Source organism: Lepidochelys kempii, chromosome 14 (assembly GCF_965140285.1).
Source record: "Lepidochelys kempii isolate rLepKem1 chromosome 14, rLepKem1.hap1, whole genome shotgun sequence".
NCBI lineage: Eukaryota > Metazoa > Chordata > Testudines > Cheloniidae > Lepidochelys > Lepidochelys kempii.
Window position 1 is genome coordinate 6,460,724 of NC_136393.1, and position 21,139 is coordinate 6,481,862.

At 42.6% G+C, this 21,139-nt stretch overlaps 1 protein-coding gene across 5 annotated transcripts; it reads right to left on the minus strand.

Annotated features, from left to right (window-relative positions):
* Nucleotides 1–954: 954 nt before the first annotated feature.
* PRKAR1A (protein kinase cAMP-dependent type I regulatory subunit alpha) lies at nucleotides 955–19,584 on the minus strand. 5 transcript variants are annotated; one of them, XM_073312025.2, is made up of 12 exons: nucleotides 19,468–19,584; nucleotides 16,865–16,938; nucleotides 15,803–15,989; nucleotides 10,456–10,629; nucleotides 9,856–9,947; nucleotides 9,535–9,596; nucleotides 8,916–8,962; nucleotides 7,798–7,956; nucleotides 6,814–6,874; nucleotides 6,175–6,296; nucleotides 5,211–5,292; nucleotides 955–3,403 (listed from the first exon to the last, which is right to left on the minus strand). In XM_073312025.2, the coding sequence occupies exons 3-12, from the start codon at nucleotides 15,977–15,979 to the stop codon at nucleotides 3,231–3,233; spliced, it is 1,149 nt and encodes a 382-aa protein (XP_073168126.1). In that variant the 5' UTR covers nucleotides 15,980–15,989; nucleotides 16,865–16,938; nucleotides 19,468–19,584; the 3' UTR covers nucleotides 955–3,230. The 5 variants fall into 5 exon arrangements, with proteins under 5 accessions (XP_073168126.1, XP_073168128.1, XP_073168124.1 ...); XM_073312027.2 differs by lacking the exon at nucleotides 19,468–19,584 and adding an exon at nucleotides 19,338–19,458 and having other exon boundaries at nucleotides 15,803–15,984; XM_073312023.2 differs by lacking the exon at nucleotides 19,468–19,584 and adding an exon at nucleotides 19,338–19,457.
* Nucleotides 19,585–21,139: the final 1,555 nt, after the last annotated feature.

The following is a 21,139-nucleotide window of genomic DNA, read 5'->3' on the forward strand; positions in this document are numbered from 1 at the left end:
GATTTAGCTTGCAATGTAGTGTAGTTATTTCAACACATGGACTTGATGTTCCCAAAGTTAGATCTCCCTCTACTGGTGCCTTTAATGCACTGCAGAAAATTGGCCAAATCCAAGAATTGTTCAACAAAACATATACAAACACCTGTTACTAGCAAATGTATCAGGAGGAATTAGGTTTGAGCCCTTGCTCTTAAATGTGCTCTGAGGCTTCCAATAAGCTGCTGATTTCACCAAGGAAAAGAGACAGGAACACCCCTGGCTGACTACCCAGAAGCCACCTCCACCGATCCCAGATGCTGAACACATCAGGACAGATTTTCCTCTCACCTCTAGTGAGTCTCCAGCTGTCAATGGTGTTACTCCTACTTTACATCAGCAGGAGTGAGTTAAGAATCACACCCACCTTTCTTATTTCTTTTCATGTGCCCAGCAAGACACGCACGTAGAGTCCCCATATAGTCAAAGTTTCCATTCAGGTCACATAGGAAACTAGAGTGGACAATTTAGAGAAGCTTATGAGCTCCAATAATGGAAACCAGGTCAACAGTTTGCTATCCTGAATGGGGTAAAGTGAGGTCTGTAGTAGCTAGATTAGGGGAAGGGAGAAGAGGCACAAGATGCAGATTTTACAAGCATTTAGTCTATTCGTTGTTGTGTGCACCAAATATGTGTGAACAGATGCTAGTCAGACAACTGAGAATGGTCAGGGCTCCAAAAATCAAGATGTTATGTGTCCAAGAGGAACAGCTTTGCTAGCTATAAAAACAGACCACGAGGTAAGTGCTGTGAAGGGAATTCTCATTTGTGAGCTAAGCTGTGATTTGAACTCAAGTCTGCAGCCGTAAAAAGCTAATGCATTAAGCTACTTTGCTTCCTACAACTCATTAACAATTCATCCTTCAACACCACAGTAAAATAAGATACAAGGGGGAGGGGAAAAAAAGACAGATTGCATTTAAGAATTTAAATCGTTTTTATTGCTTTACCTGCCATTAGGACAATCTATAACAAAAGGAATAATAATATATTAGCACATACAGTACATCAGACTTATATAGTCAGATAACAATACAAAAATGGTCCTCTGGTTGACTATAGCTCTCTAGGGCAGTAGACTTCATAACTTTGCTAAAAGGTGGCCTAGCAAGAGATTACTTCTAAAGCCCTGAATGTTAGCTAAGGCAAAACTATGCCAAACTGTGGTTTCAAACATATTTAAATTGCACACAAAGGTAAAGCTATAACTGTGATTAATATTTAACTCAGACTTAGCTGAGTTATCTTAAAATCTTGTAGGTAAAACTACAAAAGGGAGTAAACAGCAAGCTAAAAAGATGCAATAGTGAAACTTGATTAGAAAGCCTTATATAAAAAAATGTGCATTTTTTGTGGAGCTCTAACTAGTTTACATAGGTGTGTGTGTTTTTTTGGCGCTTCAACAAGGATCAAATCAAGTTTCAAAGTAACTAAACATATATGAAGAAAAAACCTAGCTACAGTGAAAACTGAAGAAAATAGTTTTAAAAAACTAGTTTTGTTTACTCCTGTAGAGCACTGATAGGAATCCTCCACTCAAAAGATCTTTTGAAAAAACAAATAGTTCACACAACATAATCCTTTTACAATTAATTCCATTTCAGGGAGTTTGTGGGCTCTAAAATATCCCTAAAACTGCAAAGATCTGATACCCTCAACTTTGTATTTATGTCTGATGAGCAGACATTTAAAAAAATGTCTACAAGCCTGGAAAGTAGTCTTCCAAGTCCAATTACCTCAGAAAGGAAAAAAGAAGGGATCCATCATTAGAAACAGTTGCATAATGAATGCAAAAATGCTTGCTGTCACTCCCAAATACAACCCTACGCTAGTTCATATAAATTACAGTTTAAAGGAAGCCTTAAGTTGCCTACATTATTGAACTGTGGAATTCAGTCAAATTTGTTGGGTAATATTGGTATGCACAGAATAATACAACACAAAGCTGGTAAATACTGAAATACATTTAAGACTTAGCAACAGGTTCCAAAAATATGTAAAATATTTTCTCACGTGAATCTGAAAAGCTGGGCAGGAAACAGAGGATGCAGTATGTGTGTTCAGACTAACTTTAAAATGAAAACTAAAAAGATAAAAACTTTCGGCTGGTTTAAAAATATACATTACTTAAAACAACTGAGTAGCAGGAATAACCAAGACATTCACTTTTTCTGCCTCACATTCTCCACAGCATCACCATTCATCTCATTGGGCTAGACGCTCCACCCTGCATCTGATGCTGGTTGTGAACAGGCAAAATTAGTTTCCCGGGTACCAAGGAGTTAACTGAGCAAACAATCTTTTGAAGGACAGAGTCAACTGTGAAATAAGTAGCAAGCAAAAGTTACAGGGCAAAACAAAATGTACACTTCCAATTCCTGCACTGCATCCAGAGCACAAACATTACTATTTGGCACTAGCTGGGTAGTTGTACAATTCTTGTGCCAGTCTAACGACAAGTGACTGAAGTTAAGTGTTTAACCCAAAGTTTGGCTTTTGAGGTTAGGAACAGGAACAATCTAGAGGGGTGAATCCACAGCTGACAACAAGACAGGCAAAGATCAGTTGCAGTGAGAGTCAGGGAACTAAGTAATATCTGCAGCAGTTGACCAGAACTATAAACCTTAAAAGCTTTTACGCGAAACCTGACAAAACATAACCAAGCAATCTTGAACCAGTAGACAAGGGTATAGAGCGACTGCTAACTTCCAACTGTGGCTGTACTAGCAGCTGATGCCTCAGGATTGAATTGAGGATTACAGTACCCAGAAAATTTAAACCTAGAGAAGCTCAATTATAAGGGCAGTTCTCTTTTCAAAAGACAGTAGATTAGGACCACAGCCTAAAAATATGAACAATCTGTAAAAAAAATTTTTCCACTGTTACATCCCAACTCTATGGCAATTAGCTTAGTGCCAGGAGATCTCTTCACCAAAAAGCAAGTCAGCAATGGCCCAAGTCGGACACTAGACATTGCATAGAGAGAAGCAGTAACAGCAAAGGTCTCCATAGAACTTTCTATTTAACAGGACAGAGAGCACAGAACTAATGCTCTAAAATAAAAATGGTGCTTTGATAAAGCAATTTCTCTTTAAACAGACAGGAAGCTGCAAATGCCAGTGGCCGTGTGGCTCTGCACAAGGGAATAAAGCAGTCTGCATTCGTGAAGCGTGTATTTGAGAGGGAGCAAAATTTCAGACAGACAGGGATACAAAGCTGTTGTACTGCTGGATGTTTCGTTTGAGAATATCCGAGCACGGACCCAGGACACGCTCAAATCGGGGTCGGTCAAGCTTTACACATTTCAAGGGGCCACGAGCAACGACTGTGGCAGCACGAGGACGGTTCATCAATAGAGCTATTTCACCTGGGACGACAGGAAATGAGAACACGGTTAAAAGAACTGTAGCTACCATACTATTTACAACTGCTACAAGAGTGCAGAGAAGAGAACGCCAGGTTTTTAGCACGGATCAGGAAGATCTGTGAATAGAGTTGTATTAATAACAAAATCAGTGCTTAGAAACTATTCAAGGGATTGTCAAGTCAGCTGCTTCAAGAATAGTGTCTTCTATGAAGGTAGACTTTTATTCGAGGGAAAAAAAATTGGGGATACTCTGGGGTGTTCAGGACAGTTTGCTGCATTGTCTATTTGTACAGGTTTCACAATTCATAGGAGGTCCAAGTCATTTTTCTAGTGAATGAGTGGTTAAAAAAAGGTAACTGTTTACAGTAAAGCACCTGCATAGTTATTAACATGCTGTAGAAATGACTTTGTGTATCTTATGAAAACATAAGGACCTGGTATCCAAGGACATCTTTTTAATGTAAAAAAACCCAACAAAGCACCATTTGAATACAACCAGATCTGAAATCTATGACTACTAATTTGAGAGATAACAGTTCCCTCAGTTTAGATATGCTTTGGCAGTGGGCTAATGGAGATCCCATATCGGGAAACCTCTAGCTTCCCATTTAAGAAAAACCACAAAGTCAAAAAGCTTTGTTTCAAAAACCTGTTACAGTTATTAAGTAACAACATGGTTACCTATCACAAATTCTAAATACCTAGAACAGAGACATGTTCAACTTGGCAGTTATATTTCCATCAGAACATTCTGTACCTACGTGTAGCAACAGTAACCCCCAGAAATTCTAAAGTGAAAAGTATGAGGAAATAGTCATTTTCCCCAATTACTTTGCATATAGTCAACCTCCATTTTTTTTTTTTTTTTTTTGGATAGTAAGTTGCACTTCCAGTTTCATGCATCTGCCTGAAGACCCTGCACATTACTACTCCTCCGCATGTTCTTCAGGCTCTGCAAGAGGCTGTATGCTAATTAAAGTACCAGCAAAGCTGAAAAACTGAATATGCCACAGGTAGGCTTCTGCACTAAAGGAAGGGAGAGGGAGAGAAGGCCTGTGCACTTTTTGCATTGTTCTGAAGACATCCCAAGATATATTTCTTTAAACCTCAGAGGAGTTAAAAATAAAGCAGACACAGTCATAAATCAAAACTATACACTACACTATTTAAAGAGTGCTGGATGCAAAAAAAGTCAGTCAAAATAAAAACCACCACGATCAAGTTAGTGTCCCTCCAAAAAGCAAACTACTTTACAGTTAAGAACATCCAATATTACTCACAAAATATAAAGAAATGTATATTTTGTCACAACCTTAACGGGTGCAACATATACCATTAAAGCCCTCCTGAAGAAAGTGTGTATGTACATGAAAAACTTCACTTGAAGCTGATCAATTTACATATTTTTCCATAAATCAATAAATGTTATATTCTATCCAACTAAATATTTTCCTTCGCTATCAATGTATCTGAAAGTTTTCAGAATAATAAATTTTTAAGCTAAAAATACAGAGGCTAAAACGGTCTTCATAATGGAAGACAGTTGAGACCTTGGAACTAAAGGAGATGGTACCACCTTTCCACAATACATGGACTTTTGAGCTTTTAGTCATTTACATGGTACTCAAAGGATCGTCAATGTAGTTACAGAAGTTAAACAAAACAGATATTCTCAAACAGTTGGCAAAATAACCAAACCCATCCTGCCACTATCACCCTCTTAACCCACAGTAAGAGATATATCACCCAGCTATGGAGACACAGTGACAACGGCGCAGCCAATTATACCTGCAGCAATGTAACTCACCGAAATAATCAGAAGGTGCCAGTCTGCCCACTTCAACAAATTCTTCATTCTCCGACCTCCGCTGTAACACTGCAGCGGTGCCCTTTAATAAATCAGTTATTAGCAAAAGGAGTTTGCCAGTATCATTTGAAATATTTTAACTTCCACAGGAACTCAGCCTCAGTGCAGTGTGTCATACAGGAAGTGTCTTATCCATTAAAAGCCCCATTACACACTTCACATACATTTCACTATCCATTCATATTAAAACAGTCCTCTGGGTCTCTCCTTTAAATCCCCTTAAGATGGTACTTACATGCATCTTAGAATTCCTACCGCCTTCTTTGTTACTTTACAGGCATCTTATAATTTGATTAGCAGGAAACTCAAGAGATAATGGAACCAGTAACAAGAAACATTACTAGCCATCTCCTGTTCTATTCCTCTGTGTTCAGAAAAATTAGGGAAATAGTGCAGGTCTGAGAGGGTGCTGTGTCCCTGCAGTATGATACTATGGATTATCAAGATAACTTTCACACACACAAAAAAATTATACAGGTCATTAGAAATATTGTGGTTCATATATTGTGAAACTAGCAAGACAGTTTCTGGAGATGCTTGCTTATCTAGAGACGCATATAGCACATACCAGAACGCCTACAGCTACCTTCAGGTATAGGACCAGAATAGTTTTACACCCACCAAAAGAGGATATCCAGGGTTTCCAATTCCCTCAGCTAACAGGTACCTGAGTGGGTTGATTTATGGGCTAGATGAGCTACCTCACTCTCTTGGAAGTGCCATTTATAAAAAACAGCGGAGCAAATTTACATTCACCTTGCCTGGGCACCCAAAAGTGTAACTGTTAGTCACGTCATTCTCCTCAGAGTTTTACACAGACACAAGGAGAATAAAATAAATTCCTAGAACCAGATGCTTAGTTTTGTGTAACTCAACATACTAAGCAGAAGTAACAGTCACTCACCTCTAAGATAATGAAGAACTCATCTCCTGGCTCTCCCTGCACCACAATTTTCTGTCCATCCTCAAATTGTACCGGTTCCAAGGCATCAGCTACAGTGAGACGCTCCCACTTGTCCAGAGATTCTAAACAAAGTCAACAGTCAAAGTCTTTAGTATGCTTCATACAGTATCTGTTCCCACTCTCAAAATTACTCTGTTAATACACATTTGTAAAAATCAAGACCTTAATTATAATAGTCTTAGCTATGGCTACACTAGAGACCTTAGAATGGCTATACTAGAGAGCCACTGTAAGCCAATGGGAGAGAGCTCTCCCCTCGACCTAAGTAATCCATTCTCAACAGCAGCAGCTATGTAGGCAAGAGAAGTTCTTCCGCTGACATAACACTGTCCACACTGGCACTTAGGCTGGTGAAACTTACGTAGCTTAGAGGAGGAGGGTGGCTTATTTACACCCTGAGCAATATAAGTTACACCAACCTAAGTGGTAGTGTAGACATTGCTTTAGGATTATGCAAAAAAATCAGCACACACTATGTAATTCGTTTTAACAGATTACCATGACAGAGGTTTAACTGGGTATCCACCTCATTACAATCCACCATTACATCAAAGTTTAAAGTGAAGCCTTCTCACTCACCCAATATAGATACTTTACTAAGGAATTCTTCATACATCTTTCTCTTTCTCAAAGTACTGCCCTGTAAAAAAAAAAAAAAAATATCCAGGCAAACACCAAGATAAGCTTATTTTCTACTCATTTTGTAGTAGTTTTAAAGGAAAGTTAAAGATAAGCCACAAAAAAGGCCACCCAATTCAACAAGACTTAATATATTCTGTTTTAAGGGCCCAAATTTGCAAAGTGCCAATGCCTTCAAATCTCATTAATTTCAGTGAGATCTGAGTGCACTCAGCACCTCTCAGAAGGCACTCAGGCAAAGGCTTGCACAATATACTGTCCCTAAATACTAAAAAAAACACCACCATTCTACTTGTAATGAACTTTGATAAGAGTTATATATTTATCCATATCCATTATGATGCATGCATTACATAATTTATAGCACAATACTGCAACCTTTACTCATGTGAGTAAGAATGTATAAGTATAAGGGACAACTGGCATGAGTAAAGATTGCTGGATCAGCCTCATGTTGATTCTAGGCTGCACGGTTGACTTTAGTCACTTATGACTATTTAAACACAGACCAGCGAAGTGGCAGGCTAAAACAGAGGGTAGGAGAATCAAAGTCCAATAAGAGCAATCACACTGTTATAGCAGATTAAATATAAGCACAGATACCACAATAATCTAACACTGCATTTGTAATTTTAGATTTGTCTTGACCTAACAAAACTCAAGATCTTTCCCTCCCCTTCTTGCCAGACATATACAAAATCTGTGTGAATGACAGCATGGTTACTAGTCATGACCTAACAGAGTCTGAGTTTCTTTTTATCCAAGATATGAGTCCTTCTGCAGTACAATGCAGACAGAGGCCCTAGTAACCAGGAGTAACTGGAATGATCACGCAAGGTCACAAAAAGACATTTCTGTTTAGTAAATATGCTACCTTGAATTAACTGCACAACCCATACATTCAAAAAAAAAAAAAAAACTTGCCATAAGGATTCTTCTATAGCTGTCTCGGTCAATACCCCACAATTTCACATTTGTTTTTGCTTTGACAGTTGCTGCTCTGGGTGTTCCATAAATCAGGGCAAGTTCTCCAAAGCTGCCACCTTCACCAACATTGGTTGCCCACTCGTTGTTCACGTATACCTGAAAGGAAATACGCATTGGTCAACAAGGGCAAACAACTGGCCACAAAGATACTTTAAAAGTTCCTCTTACTCTGTGCTATGTTTTTAGACTATATTACACAGGGAAATATTCTAGTTTAGATCACCCCTGAAAGACGGGAGATTTAATCAGCAATTTGGCACCATTTCCAGGTTGTACTGAGATTTCAAATACTTGGGGGAAAAGGATTGTCTTTGTATGTACTATCATAATAATTCTTTGTAGGTATATTCCATTTTTCATCCAAGGATTTGTGAACTTAAGTCTCAGAACTTGATAGACCTGTGAAGTATTAACTCAATTTTACAGCTGGGGAAACAGAAAAGATCACAAGAGGTTATGGCAAAAATTGGAATAAAACCCAGGTCTGTCTTTACTAGTCCTGTGCCTCAACTACAGGAATATACTCCAGGGGTAGTCAATAGGTGGGCTGCAGCCAGATGCCTTTGAACAGACTGCAAAAGTCTATTTACTTATTATCAGGACTATTGTTATTTTTGTCTCTGGAGTCTGGACCTTGATTATACCATGATCAATGATTTACTTATTTATTGTAAAGGTCCAGCTTTCTTGATTACCCCTAGTATACCTCCTCTCCCTTTGTTTCTGTGCTCATACAGCATGAAACATTGTCAGCATTCAAACTGTTCATTTGAAGTCATACAATATAGGATGTGTTCATATTCTGCACAGCTGGGCAGCCACATCCACAGAGCTGCTCAAAAGGAGCAAAGAGTAACATGCAAAATAAGCTTTCTTGAGAAGGATCCTGTTCTAAAGGAATATCCCAAAAGAATGGATAACGGAACAGTTAGGCCAGAGAAAAAATAATTAATTTCCACATAAAGAAAGGCCTCAAGATGTTACCAGTATTTCTGCAAGGGATGGATACATTCTCAGCTAACACAATTAAAATCTCAGCCATTATTAAAGCTTACATCCATTTCTCCTTGATCGACAACATAGAAGTTATCTCCTTCATCACCTAAAGATAAGGGAGGGGGTGGGGGGAGGAAAAAAAATACAAAATTCAGTTGAAAAAAAGAAAAAAACCCACCACACAAGCTGTAAAGTGATTCATGTTTTACAAAATGGCAGAGGAATATTAAAAAGGCACTTGGGGGGGTTATATATTAACCTTTGGTACCAGGCCTGCCGGAAGATGCTTCAATGAGGCTTAAAAAAGAGCGCACATTCCCTATTTTATGCTGGGAAAAATGTCACCACAGGCACATTTCCTCATCCTACCTGCGAAAGGGACACCTGCTGTTGTGAAACAGAGCAGCAGCATTACCTCTCCCCAGTAAACTCACCTGTAGTATGCTCTACAGAGCCATCAAAACAGTTTAAGCCACTGATACAGACAGAGACTACCTGCAATGGCTCCACTCACCTTCCCGCCCTGCCCCAACATAAGTGGTGGTTGACATAAAAAGCAAGCAAGGTCTACTGAATGCAACAGGTGTTCTTATAGCCATAAGAGCAGAACAAACCCATAGATCCAGAATCTCACAACCTACAAGTTGTTTAGTTATCAATGCAAACATTGTCATTTACCTTGCTGTATGACAGTCTCGCCTGCAATATAGGTGACTGGGAACATAGCATCAAAGATGTCACTGGAAGAGATTTCAAAGTTATCAACAGTTTGGTTGCCCGTTATATGCACATGTGTTAGTACTGACATTTGAGAGAGATTCTTCAGGACCTCTCCGGTTATCGATGTGGCTGGACTGCCTCCCCTCATAAAGCTGTTCAGTTTTGCATGTTGTGATTTGTTTAAAAGGTTTGTTCTTTAAAACACTAAAAGCTTTAAAAAAGCTACAGTAAAATCATACTGATAGCAAAGCAGAGCCAGATTAAGAGATTAGCTCCTACCTTCTTTCGTTATCATCAAGATGGGCAAATAGCACATTCTTCTCAATTGCTTTAGCCAAAGCAGCCATAGTCTTGTAATCTTTAGGAATAACCTAGAGCATAATCAAAAACAAAGCACTGATTATAAATGTAGTAATGTACCCATAAAAAATGGAAGAAAGCTGCTCTACCATAATAGTGCACTGTACTGAAATTCTGCCAGAGACAAGAAACAAGAGGAAACATATCCGAAGATTTTATGGAGTGAGACCGTGGACAGGAAGAGGATGGGATTTGTCCAGAAGTGGGAATGGCTCAAGTGAAACCAAAGCCTTGTTACCATACAATACAGGCTCCAGTCCAGAGTAAACAACATGTATGGCTTGGCATGACTGTTATGTAGACCTACCATGTGGGTTAGCGAGGCCACACCAGCTGGGCACGATCCAGAATTGATGCACAAAGCAGAAGTGGTTTGCTATGCATTTGTGTAACACCACTGGGGCAACAAACAGGGCTTTTCACAGAGGACAGCAACATGGTCCCCGGATAATAGAGAGGCATATATATGATCAAAGCTTAGATTTGCAGGGGTCTGGGAATGGTTGAAGTGTAGGCCACCTTTCTAACGTAAGATGCAGCATCCTCTTCTGTGTAGACTTCTGCACTGATGGCCCCACGCCTTCTTCGGCCCTTAACCACAGGGTTCATAGGTGGAGGAGGGGAGATTTCATCCTCACGCGAGTCTGAGCGTGACCCAGATTTCTGTTGATTCAACAACTGTTTTGCTTCCTCCTAAAACAGGAAGGAAATGTTTCCGTGTCACATAATCCAAGGGTAAAAATTTAGTTACAGATCATATTCCAGTTCAGTCTGCCAACGTAGGAGATTCCTCTCTACTATTCATCTCATACTGTGGCAGATGGGAAGATACTTCTATAACACTAAGGCTGCTGTGTTTTAAAGTAGCGTAACAGACAAGAGTCAGTCAAATGTCTATTTCCCTTATTAAAACAAAGGAGCACTTTCACCCCACTCTTATGACATAATCAACACACAATGGAGGAACTCCACTGTAACTGCTGTTGCTTGCATAGGATGCATTCAACAAGTGAACCCAGTAGTTTCCCCTGAACTGAGGTTTGTTTGGTTTTTTGTTTTTTTCTTTTTTTTTTTTTGGGGGGGGGGGGTGTTGGCTTTTAAAGACAGAAAACCACATTACAGAAGCAGCTGGAAAACAAGGTCAAGTCATTGACCAGGTAGGTATTTAATAACCTTAGGTTATTTTAACAGAAACATAAATGAGGTATTGGATGGTTGTTAGTGTTCATAAATCCACCAATTAGTTTACATTCCAAGCCACAGATTTGTTAGCTTTTATAAGCGTTATATTATTCCATACTGATCACCTGTCAAGTTGAATGAGTGAGAGACACACTAGACTATTAGAACTGAAATAAAGTTAAATCTAGCTAGACTGTCACCCCGAATACTGGTCCCTCTGTATGCACTGAAGGAGCTAACTCAGGGCATGTCTACGCTGCAGCTAGGAGATGCTACTACCAGTGCAGGTAGACAGACTTCACTAGCTCAGCTCAAGCTAGCGTACCAAAAATAGCAGCGTTGGCATTGCTGCACTGGCGGTGGCTCAGGCGAGCCGAGCGAGTCAAGCCTGCCTGATGCCCTGGATCTGCACCCACCTAGCTAGCTCAAGCCAACACCACTGCTGCAACAATCACACTGCCAGCTGCAGTGCAGACAACAGATTAAGTAGCAGATTTGACACTGCTAGAACCAAAAGTGGAACCAAAGTATGTAAAATCATGACAGCTTCAGCTAACTTTTCCAAGCATTTTGGTATAGGACTTTGGGATAAGACCTTAAAAAACTGAGGAACTATCTGCTGTGCCTGGATCCCAGGGCACTTTTAATTGCAGGCTCTGATCCAACGTCCTTGACCAAACTCTCCCCTCCCATGTACTGCTGGGCAGCGTTCTGCTTGGCTGCCATCCTCCACTCCGGATATACATGCAATGCCACTTAAATGCCATGTATAACCAGAGTGCTTTGGAAAGAAAAAGCAGATAAACATTACAGCAAGTTTTCATTTTATACTTCTGAGCTGGCCAAAGAAACTCCACTGGCCTGTTTAGTCAGTTTCACTTCCTGCTTCTCATGCAGGAATGAAATAGCGTGTGATGTTTCAAAGAGCAGGGGGATATTTAAACTTATTTCTTTCTATTTTTAGGGAAGAGCCCATTACACTCAGGTTTTGTTAAAAATAGTTCAATGACATAAAGGTAGGGTTTAAACTGCAGTATTTGACAGCATCCTTTCTACAGCATATATAATGACAAGATCTGCAAACATTCACTCAATTTCCACACCCCGCTTCCAAGGATGGCTGCGCACACATTCAGAATATATGTCAAAAGTTGTTTTATAATTTATCCATGAAGTAAGGTCCACTCTATTTGTTCCAATACTATAGACATATCAAGAGGAACACAACTTGAAGTCTAGTAAGTTTAAGAGTTAGGAATACTTTCAAGTAATACACAGCCTCACTCCACTCCCATGAGCCCTCCACTCCCATGCCAGCAAGCAGTGTATCAGCCGTTATAAGAAGTATTCTTTCACTTGCAGAACTATCGGACTGCACAGTTAGATATTTTAAATACTTCTGAACCCAAATCTCATTAAGGGACTCAGTAGTCTCAGTGACTTCTGTGCAATTTGTACTTCTAATGGATGCCAGCAAATCAGCATGCCACTCTAGACATCTCAGAAAAAAAAAAGTTAGCATCAAGCCATCACATGCTAAAACAAGGAAAGACTTCCCTTAAATTCACCTTGCTGTTGTGGATTTAAGGGAAATAACCCCATTGTGCCTGTGTTCTGCACATAAGACACTCACTGTGTCAAGTGCCCTGCAATTCCTAAGAATGGGAGAGTGTTGCGGGGGGAGACCATGGCACAGCACAGGGGAACAGGACAATTTAAATCTTTTTTGTATCCCAGTTCTATATTTAAAGTATTTTTTTTAAAAAGTGTTCTTATCCCCATGGACAGTTATGCCCAATTTTTAACAATTGCCTAATGGACCGTAGTATGCACTATCTACACTAAGCTTCTACAGCTCATAAGCCAGAGTACGAGGCCAGGCACAGTATTGTGTAGCTAATAACCCCAGTGAAGAATAATAAGTTAAGTAACATGTTTGCATAGTAGAACACACAAAAGGTCAGTGTGCCACACGTAGACTAGCTACACAAACATTTTATTTGAAGTGTAGTAGTTTGGTTCATATAGAAGCATTCTTCACCACAATACTTTTTAGAGGAAGAAAGGCTTGAATTCCGGTAAATAAGTTGGACACAAGAATTTAAAAATAAATAAATAAAAATATTGAGGTAGAAGTTTCAAAACTGATTTTTTCAAACAGATGGAAGTTAAATTTAAGACATAAAATGAATCATGGTTAGAGATACATCATGTGGAAGAGGTAATCAGAAATCTGTAACTACAGAAAGGAAGAGCTAAACAGTGGTATTTATTTCAGCTATATATTTAGCCTCAATTTTTAAAGTAATGTTTCTTACTAGTATGTTTTTTGTCCATATTGCCACAGCAGCCTCTATCTCCCCCATTTAACAGGGTTACGGGATATATCAGATAGTTCTATTTTGTCAGAGATGCATCCAAAGACCACATTCCTTTGCAAATCTCTTCACTCACTCAGAAGTTGGAGGTGATTAATAATAGTGCTTAGCATTGTGCTCTTCAGCCACAGTTGTCAGAGAACATCCTGTGCTAGACTAAAACTTTGGTTCTCTGTTATTTGATAGCTATTTAGGCATTATGACACCTGGTTACACTAAGGCCAAGTTTAGAATCCGTGGTCCTGAATGGATGAAACTAGTTAGAGAAGAGTACTTTTTGTTTTTTCAAATACAAGTCTGCATATAAAAATGGACTTCAAGACAAGCAAAGTGTTTAAATTCATAACATGCTTTCATTTGAGATTATAGATCTATTTTGATATAGAATCAGATAAATAAAATGATTGCACTAGAGTCAGTTAACATTATATATGGTGATTTATCTTTGATAATACTGAAGGACCTTAACTGAAATTTACAAAAATCCATTTAGGGGAAATGTAAATATTGAACTACTATTATTTTCAACCTTCTTATAGGTTTGGACTCAGAGTGAATACAGTTTACTACATTTAAAAAACAAAAAAACCTTCTTAAGTTATTTTAACATGGACAAATACATACACTTAAGTACAGAGGTAGCAGGACCTGTTGTCTTACTAAAGGAATTTGAGCTTCTTTTGCCAGATTAAATATTGCATTCGCTGCATGTTAGCTGATTACACAGAAACTTTTGCCTCTTCCCCTTTTACATCCCAGTAGTTATTCTAGCTATAGGCTGAACTAAATGCAATAAGGTAATTTTGCAATATTCAAAACAGTTACACACAAAAAAAAAAAAAAAGAGGTTGAAATGCAGAATTTAGGAATCTACTTGTGATTAGAGTAACTCAAACCCCACACTGACAATCAGTGGACTTTACAGGAGTTGGGTAGTTTACTAAAAGCATTATATGGAGACCGTTCTTGAAGATGCAACTACATGTTCAGGTTAAAAATGTAGGAAGTTGGACATAAGATTATCCCAGTTCCTGGCCACAAAACAATGGAGGTTTTTCTTCAGATATCGTGCCCAATAGCAGAGTTTGTATTAAAATCTGCAGCATTCACGGATGGATCCAATAACTAAATAGTGGTCTGTATGATAGAATCATAAGGCAGATGCCACAGTTTGTATGCTGTTTGATCTACACTCTTCTACAGACTGAAGTAGAGAGGGGGAACTATTAGCAAAAGTAATTTAGAATAAGGAGAAAAGCATACATATGGATTTACAGAATGCAAATAATGAGAGAAGTGTCTGCAACTGAATATAATCTGAAGTGACAGCAATAGCCACCACAGTATTAACCAAAGACTATTGGTTTGCAGATGCAGAATACCACAGATAGTAACAGGCAACAGAAAAGTACTAGATATGAATATGCTGGTAGAAAAGATCAGTTACACCAAGTTTTGCCCTGAATCACACCTTACATAAAAATGCTATTGTAAAGATGCTCCGATATAAGAAAGAGGTATATTAAATAATGAATCACTCAATAGGGCTAGTCTTAATTGCAAAAGTGGGCACTGGAATGTGAAGATCATATTTACAGAGTACTTTTGATCATAAGGATCCGAGAGTACTTTACACAAGGTGTGTGCAAGAATCATTTAGCTCACCTCTGGGACAGAATGTACCAGCCATTAAACAGAAACACTAAGTTCATAACAGAGCAAAGACAAGTTTACCTATTTGAAACATGGGTACAAGTCTCAGTTGAAGTACAAGAGGAAAGTCACCAAATGTTAGTTCTCAATGAACTAGGTAGGATTACTACCCCCCCCCCCCAATCAATATTATACCTACGACTCACTATAGAAAATTGGCCTCAATATAAAAGTTGAATGGCTGTTACTAAAATACTTCAGGGCTGTACATAAAAATAAATTTAATCATGTAGGTCATCATAAGTCAGGCCATATGTCCCACCTATTGACCCCAGTACCAAACTGACAGATTTTACTTTCAGTAGCTAACTTGAATCTGTTTCCTTACTAGCCTCTCTCTCTCCCACCATCATGTGCGCATACTTTTGGTTGCCATAGGGATGCTAGTGAGCATTCACTAGTGAGCAACTGGCATTTAGCTATAGAAAAAACACTTTCTTTTCCAAACAAATACTTTGCTTCAGTTTCAAACATAAACAACTAATAAAAAATATTGGTCAAATCTGAATCTCAGTCTTTATTTTAAGTAACTAAGAGACTAAATAAATTCAGGCTGTTGCATTCTCCCCCCTGCTCCGCAGACTTATTTTTACCTTCTCCAATCTTTCAAAATATTCCCTGAGGAATCCCATGGGTCTCTCGGGTCGGACTGTACATAGCTGTACAATGCAGTCCTTCAGAAGCTGCTGGATGTTGTGTTTTTGGACATAGAGTTCACATTCTCTGAGGCTACGCTCCTCCTCACTGGTGTTGCTGCTAGAGGCTGCCATTGCTGCTGTTCTAGAGAAAAAAAAAGTTATATGAACTACATGTAGAATTAAGATGATCCAGTTGACGTGCTCCCTAGCTATGCTTAATATTAGCTTTTGTTGCAATGATCTTGCTTTAAAAAAATCCTAAAGTATCTGCAGGGCTAGTAATTAAAATAAATGTTCAATTCCCAAGTCTGTGCTCTGTCCAGCAGTGCAGAGAGGTGATGTACTTGGCATCTGGGAGGAAGCGGGAACCTTGGGTTGCTCTAGAGAAATTCCCACAGGCCCAACAGAAGCAGTGGTTTTCCCCTGCCCCCCCCCCCACCCTACCACTCCCCTGCTGAATGAAACTCAGCATCCCTAGCCCCCTAAGCACTCTGAAAGGCATAGAGTCATATGGGCATAGGCTGTCAATTATACCCCAGATTTCCTGCCCCAGTGAGGTCCCTCTCACACCACAGAGGCAAGTTTTAAAAATATCTTAAGTATGGTGAAACTTGTTAAGGTAATAGCAAAAGTCACCTCTCTGGTAGTTGTAGCAATTAACAGCTAATAGAAGACATGGAAATACAGATGTTTGCCCAATGGAGATGCTCCACTTCAAGTTAACTAAAATGGGGTGACATTTAGACTAAAAACACTAATTCTGAAGTATGTTCACAGTAATTAGAACTATTAGATTTCAAAACATTACATACAATGCAGGATCCAAATAGGATTTATTAGTAGCATAACTTCCAGTGCGTGAAAATTTCCGTACGTGTTACTTTAACCAATTTTTGTTTATTCAAGTTGCTCTCAAAAAAGGTTAAACAGAGAAAAGTAAAAATATGTTTAAAAGAGCATTTTCAAAGGTTACATTTTAAAAAAACCAAAACCACAACACCATTTTAAGAAAGTTACCTGGGGCACAGATAGTAGGGACAGCTGTGGATATGTAGAGAATTTACAATGAAGTGTGTTGATCCCAATATCCGCTTTTGGGAGGAAAGAAAGGTAGACAGAAAATAAGTTGCATATTTAATATCTGAAGAGTCACTGAAAAAATCCAAGTGCTACAGTCCTATTACACATGCTTTTCTATTTAGGCACAAGATTGACAAACATAGCATACAGAGCAATATCGTCAATAGAACATTAACTATGCTCCTTTGAAATGTGCTACTAGAGATTATAGGAGGACTAAAGTTAATGCCGCACAGACAACACTTCAACCAGGTTGCATTCTTGTCACTTATCTCAACAAAAGTAATGTAGAGAAGCAGACACATTGTGGTGTTTACGCAACACACACGTGCTTTACACTGAGGAAAGTTCTACAGTTACCCCTTTTGTTTTGACAACTTGCATGCTGAAGGTCAATAAGTAGCCTAATTAAATGTCCAAGAGTAACTTTTGTGGCTCCATGACAGCCCACAAATTAGAGTCTATGGAAAAAGCATCATCATGCTGATAGACAGCAAACATGAGTAGCTAGTGGCTCAAAGAGACTACTGTGAAAAAACAATGCCAATAGAATACATGTCAAGCAAGCAAACCAGCCCTACTTTTTTCCATTGAACTCTCTAGGTTTTGTAACAAAGCTTTTTATTAAAAAAGCCACCATATGCAATTGCAATGACTTTACTATGAGAACCCAAACAATGTCATACTTCAGGGAGTTACAAATCGTGATCCAAATTTTGGACCTTGTTCCCATCTCTAATTTTTAGTTAAATCGCCAGTGCCAAAATGTAAGCCTCTACAGTGGAACCCTGATGTGAAGAACAACCAGAATACATTCAAACCACAAAATAAGCTCCTCACATGGGGTGAGGGATCCCCCCAGACAGCAACTGAAATGTTAGCCTCATCCCTTTGTAAGGGAGATGCCCTCATTCTGAGATTAGTTTTGGATTAATGAGAAGCAGCAGTCTGAACCAGAAAGACTGAAATAAGCGAAATTGTAAGTGTCTCATTGAAAACCTTTGCAAAAATCTTTTTAAGAAAGGGGATGGATTTTTAATGTTTTATTGAAGCATCCAATGTAAATCTTGAAAACCTAAACATTTTCCTATAATACCTTCTCACTTTCAAATAAGCAAAACTTGGCAGATCTGTGGTTTATTGACTGGGATTGGTGAAGGACATAAAGGAATCTCCTTTCAAATTATGCCAACTTGGGGGGTAACCCTGCCAAGCCCCTCTCCCAGGGATCAGGTAAGGCAGGATTCACAGGCCGGGGTGCAAGTCAGTCAAGTTAAACCTCCTCTTTCTGCACATGTGCACGGGGGCGGGGGGGAGAAGATTCCCCCACCCCACGCAAAACACACACACACACCCCACCAGCACAGCAAACCTCCCGCAATTCTCAGGCTCCCAGACAAAGCCATAATGCCGTACCTCCACTAGACTGCTCCCAGCCCCACGGGCCTGCCCTCCGCCCAGGTGCCCCACCACCACCAGTGCCCTGCCCCCCGCCACTCCGGCCTTCCTCGCCCCCCCCCATGCTCTACCCTCCTCCTCCCCCCGACCGACTAGATCACCCCGCCACCAGTGCCCCCTTCCCCCATCAGTGCCCTGCCCTCCGCCCGGGTGCCCCACCACCACCAGTGCCCTGCCCACCCCCCCACTCCGGGCCCTCCTCGCCCCCCCCATGCTCTACCCTCCTCCTCCCCCCGACCCACTAGATCACCCCGCCACCAGTGCCCCCTTCCCCCATCAGTGCCCTGCCCTCCGCCCGGGTGCCCCACCACCACCAGTGCCCTGCCCACCCCCCCACTCCGGGCCCTCCTCGCCCCCCCCCACTCCGGGCCCTCCTCGCCCCCCCCCGTGCTCTACCCTCCTCCTCCCCCCGACCCCCTAGATCACCCCGCCACCAGTGCCCCCTTCCCCCATCAGTGCCCTGCCCTCCGCCCGGGTGCCCTACCACACCAGTGCCCTGCCCACCCCCCCACTCCGGACCTTCCTCGCCCCCCCCCCGTGCTCTACCCTCCTCCTCCCCCCGACCCCCTCGAGCGCCCCGACACCAGTGCCCCCTTCCCCCATCAGTGCCCTGCCCTCCGCCCGGGTGCCCTACCACACCAGTGCCCTGCCCACCCCCCCACTCCGGACCTTCCTCGCCCCCCCCCCGTGCTCTACCCTCCTCCTCCCCCCGACCCCCTCGAGCGCCCCGACACCAGTGCCCCCTTCCCCCTCCAGGGGGCCTTCCCCTCCCCCATCAGTGCCCTGCCCTCCCCCGGGGCCTCCCCGGCACCGCGAGCCTCCCTCCCCCCGGCATCCCCCCTCCTCCCCACGGACCCAGGCCGCTCCGGACGTGCTCCCCGGTGGGGCCAGCGGCCTCTCCCTGGGGCCTCCGCCTCCCGGGGCGGGGCGGGACCCGGGAGCCCTCACTCACCGCGGGGTCCGGGCGGTTCCCTCGGCCTCTCTCACCCCCCTCCCCCCGACCCGGACTCCGGCCTCGGCGGCGGTCTCGGCGGCGGCAGATCCCACCGGAAACCAGCTCTCTCGGCCAATCGCCTGCCAACCTGACGTCAATGCGCCTCGCTCTCACTGCGAGCCGTCACCCCGGCAACCTTAAAGGGGACGCGCCGCTCCGTCCGCGTCTTAAAGGAGCCGCCGACACATTCCTCGCCTCCCGCTTAAAGAGACCGCGGCGTCCCGTTCTGTCCCCCCCGCTTCGCCTCCCTTCGAAAAAAGCTCCGCAACCAGCCCCGCCCCTTAAACGGGGGGCTATGCCCCGCCCTCCCCTTAAAGGGACCAACCCCTCAGGGATCGGCCTGGCCCAGCCTCCTCCTCCTCTCCTTTAAGGGCTGCAGCGCCCCGCCCCGAGCTCCAGCCTCCGCCCGGGGCGCTGCCGCCCGCTCCGTGGGAAGGGGGCGGGGCGGGCTGGGGACAGCGGCACTGACAGGAGCCGGGCGGGGCGCGGGGGCCCGGGGCGCGCTGGGCTGAGGGCGGGGGCCGGGCACAGGCCCCAAGGTCCCGAGCCGGGCTGGGCACAGGGCCCCCGAGCCGGGCTGGGCCGGGCTGGGCCGGGCGTGAGCCCCAAGGGCCGGGCACAGGGCATGAAGGCCAGGCACGGGCTGAGGCTGGACACAAGCCCCTGAGATCCTGGGCTGGGCACAGGGCCCAAGTCCCAGGCAGGGCTTTGGCTAAGCACAGGCCCCCAAGGGTACAAGCTCTAAGATCCAAACATGGAGTGGGGACCAAACGTCAGGCTGGGCTGGGGCTAGATACAGGCTCTGGGAACCAGGCCTGGGCCCAGCTAAATGTGGGTTTTGAGGGCCCCGTAAGGGCGGAGCATGGGACATTAGAGGCAGGCTGAGCTGGGGTTAGATATAGGCCCTGGGAACGAGGCCCTTGGAATGGGCTCTGAGGGCCATTAGTTGGCTGAACCTGCCCCAGGAGTTGAGTCTTGGAGCTGCATATAGGCAGGCTGGCGTGGATATGGGCTGAGCCAGGTCCAGGCCCTAAGGGCTTGGTTCAGGGTTGACATACCTCTGTGTCCCGGGATTAAAAGGAGGTCACTCATTTTAGTCCCAAAGTTCCATGTGTCCCACATCACTTGGGTTGTTCCCCGCTGGCAGCCTTTCACACTGTTGTTGCCGTAATGTCCAGCTTTTCATCTGTCAAATTAAATTAAAATGTAGACCAAAGTTGTTTACAAAGGGGGTTTCGTTATCCCCACTTTACTGCTGGGTAAACTGAGGCAAGTAGCTGTGAAGCGACTTCCGCCAGGTCACACAGTGGACCAAGGAGTCTAGGTCTGCTGTCTGTCTCTCCAGTGCCCTATCTGAATCATTAGCATCAGAAATTTAGACTCCTGTAGCTAAGGCTCTAAGCAGAGTCACTCACAAAGGAATCACTCCTACGCCACTATGCATTTGCTGCATATATAATTGTTTTGTCTCAGTTTTTGACTTTGTCATAGATTGCATCCCACATTTGGGCCTTGGCAGGCTGAGAGGTAGGGGGCTGGGAGCTAGGCTCAGGACCAATTATAGATCTCATACCAGGTGTGTAAGCAGTGGCTAAGGACATCACCACTGGACCCTTACAGTCTCTCTCACCTGTATTCTTATCCTACATTGGCTTCCCAGTGGAAATGAATTGAGCAGCTTCATCCTTTGTCTAGGAGGAGAGGAGAAAACACCCCACAACAGGTTCATCTCCAATGTAGCAGGCATAGGGTGGGTCATG

What these genes read in the sequence shown, in the direction of transcription:
- PRKAR1A (XM_073312025.2), bottom strand. Translation starts at nt 15,979, where the DNA reads ATGGCAGCCTCTAGCAGCAACACCAGTGAGGAGGAGCGTAGCCTCAGA. An exon ending in GCTATAGAAGAATCCTTATG is followed by an intron (nt 6,875 to 7,797) that starts GCAAGTTTTTTT and finishes TTTTTTTTACAG; the next exon opens with GGCAGTACTTTGAGAAAGAG. An exon ending in AGTTCTTCATTATCTTAGAG is followed by an intron (nt 5,293 to 6,174) that starts GTGAGTGACTGT and finishes GATTTATTAAAG; the next exon opens with GGCACCGCTGCAGTGTTACA.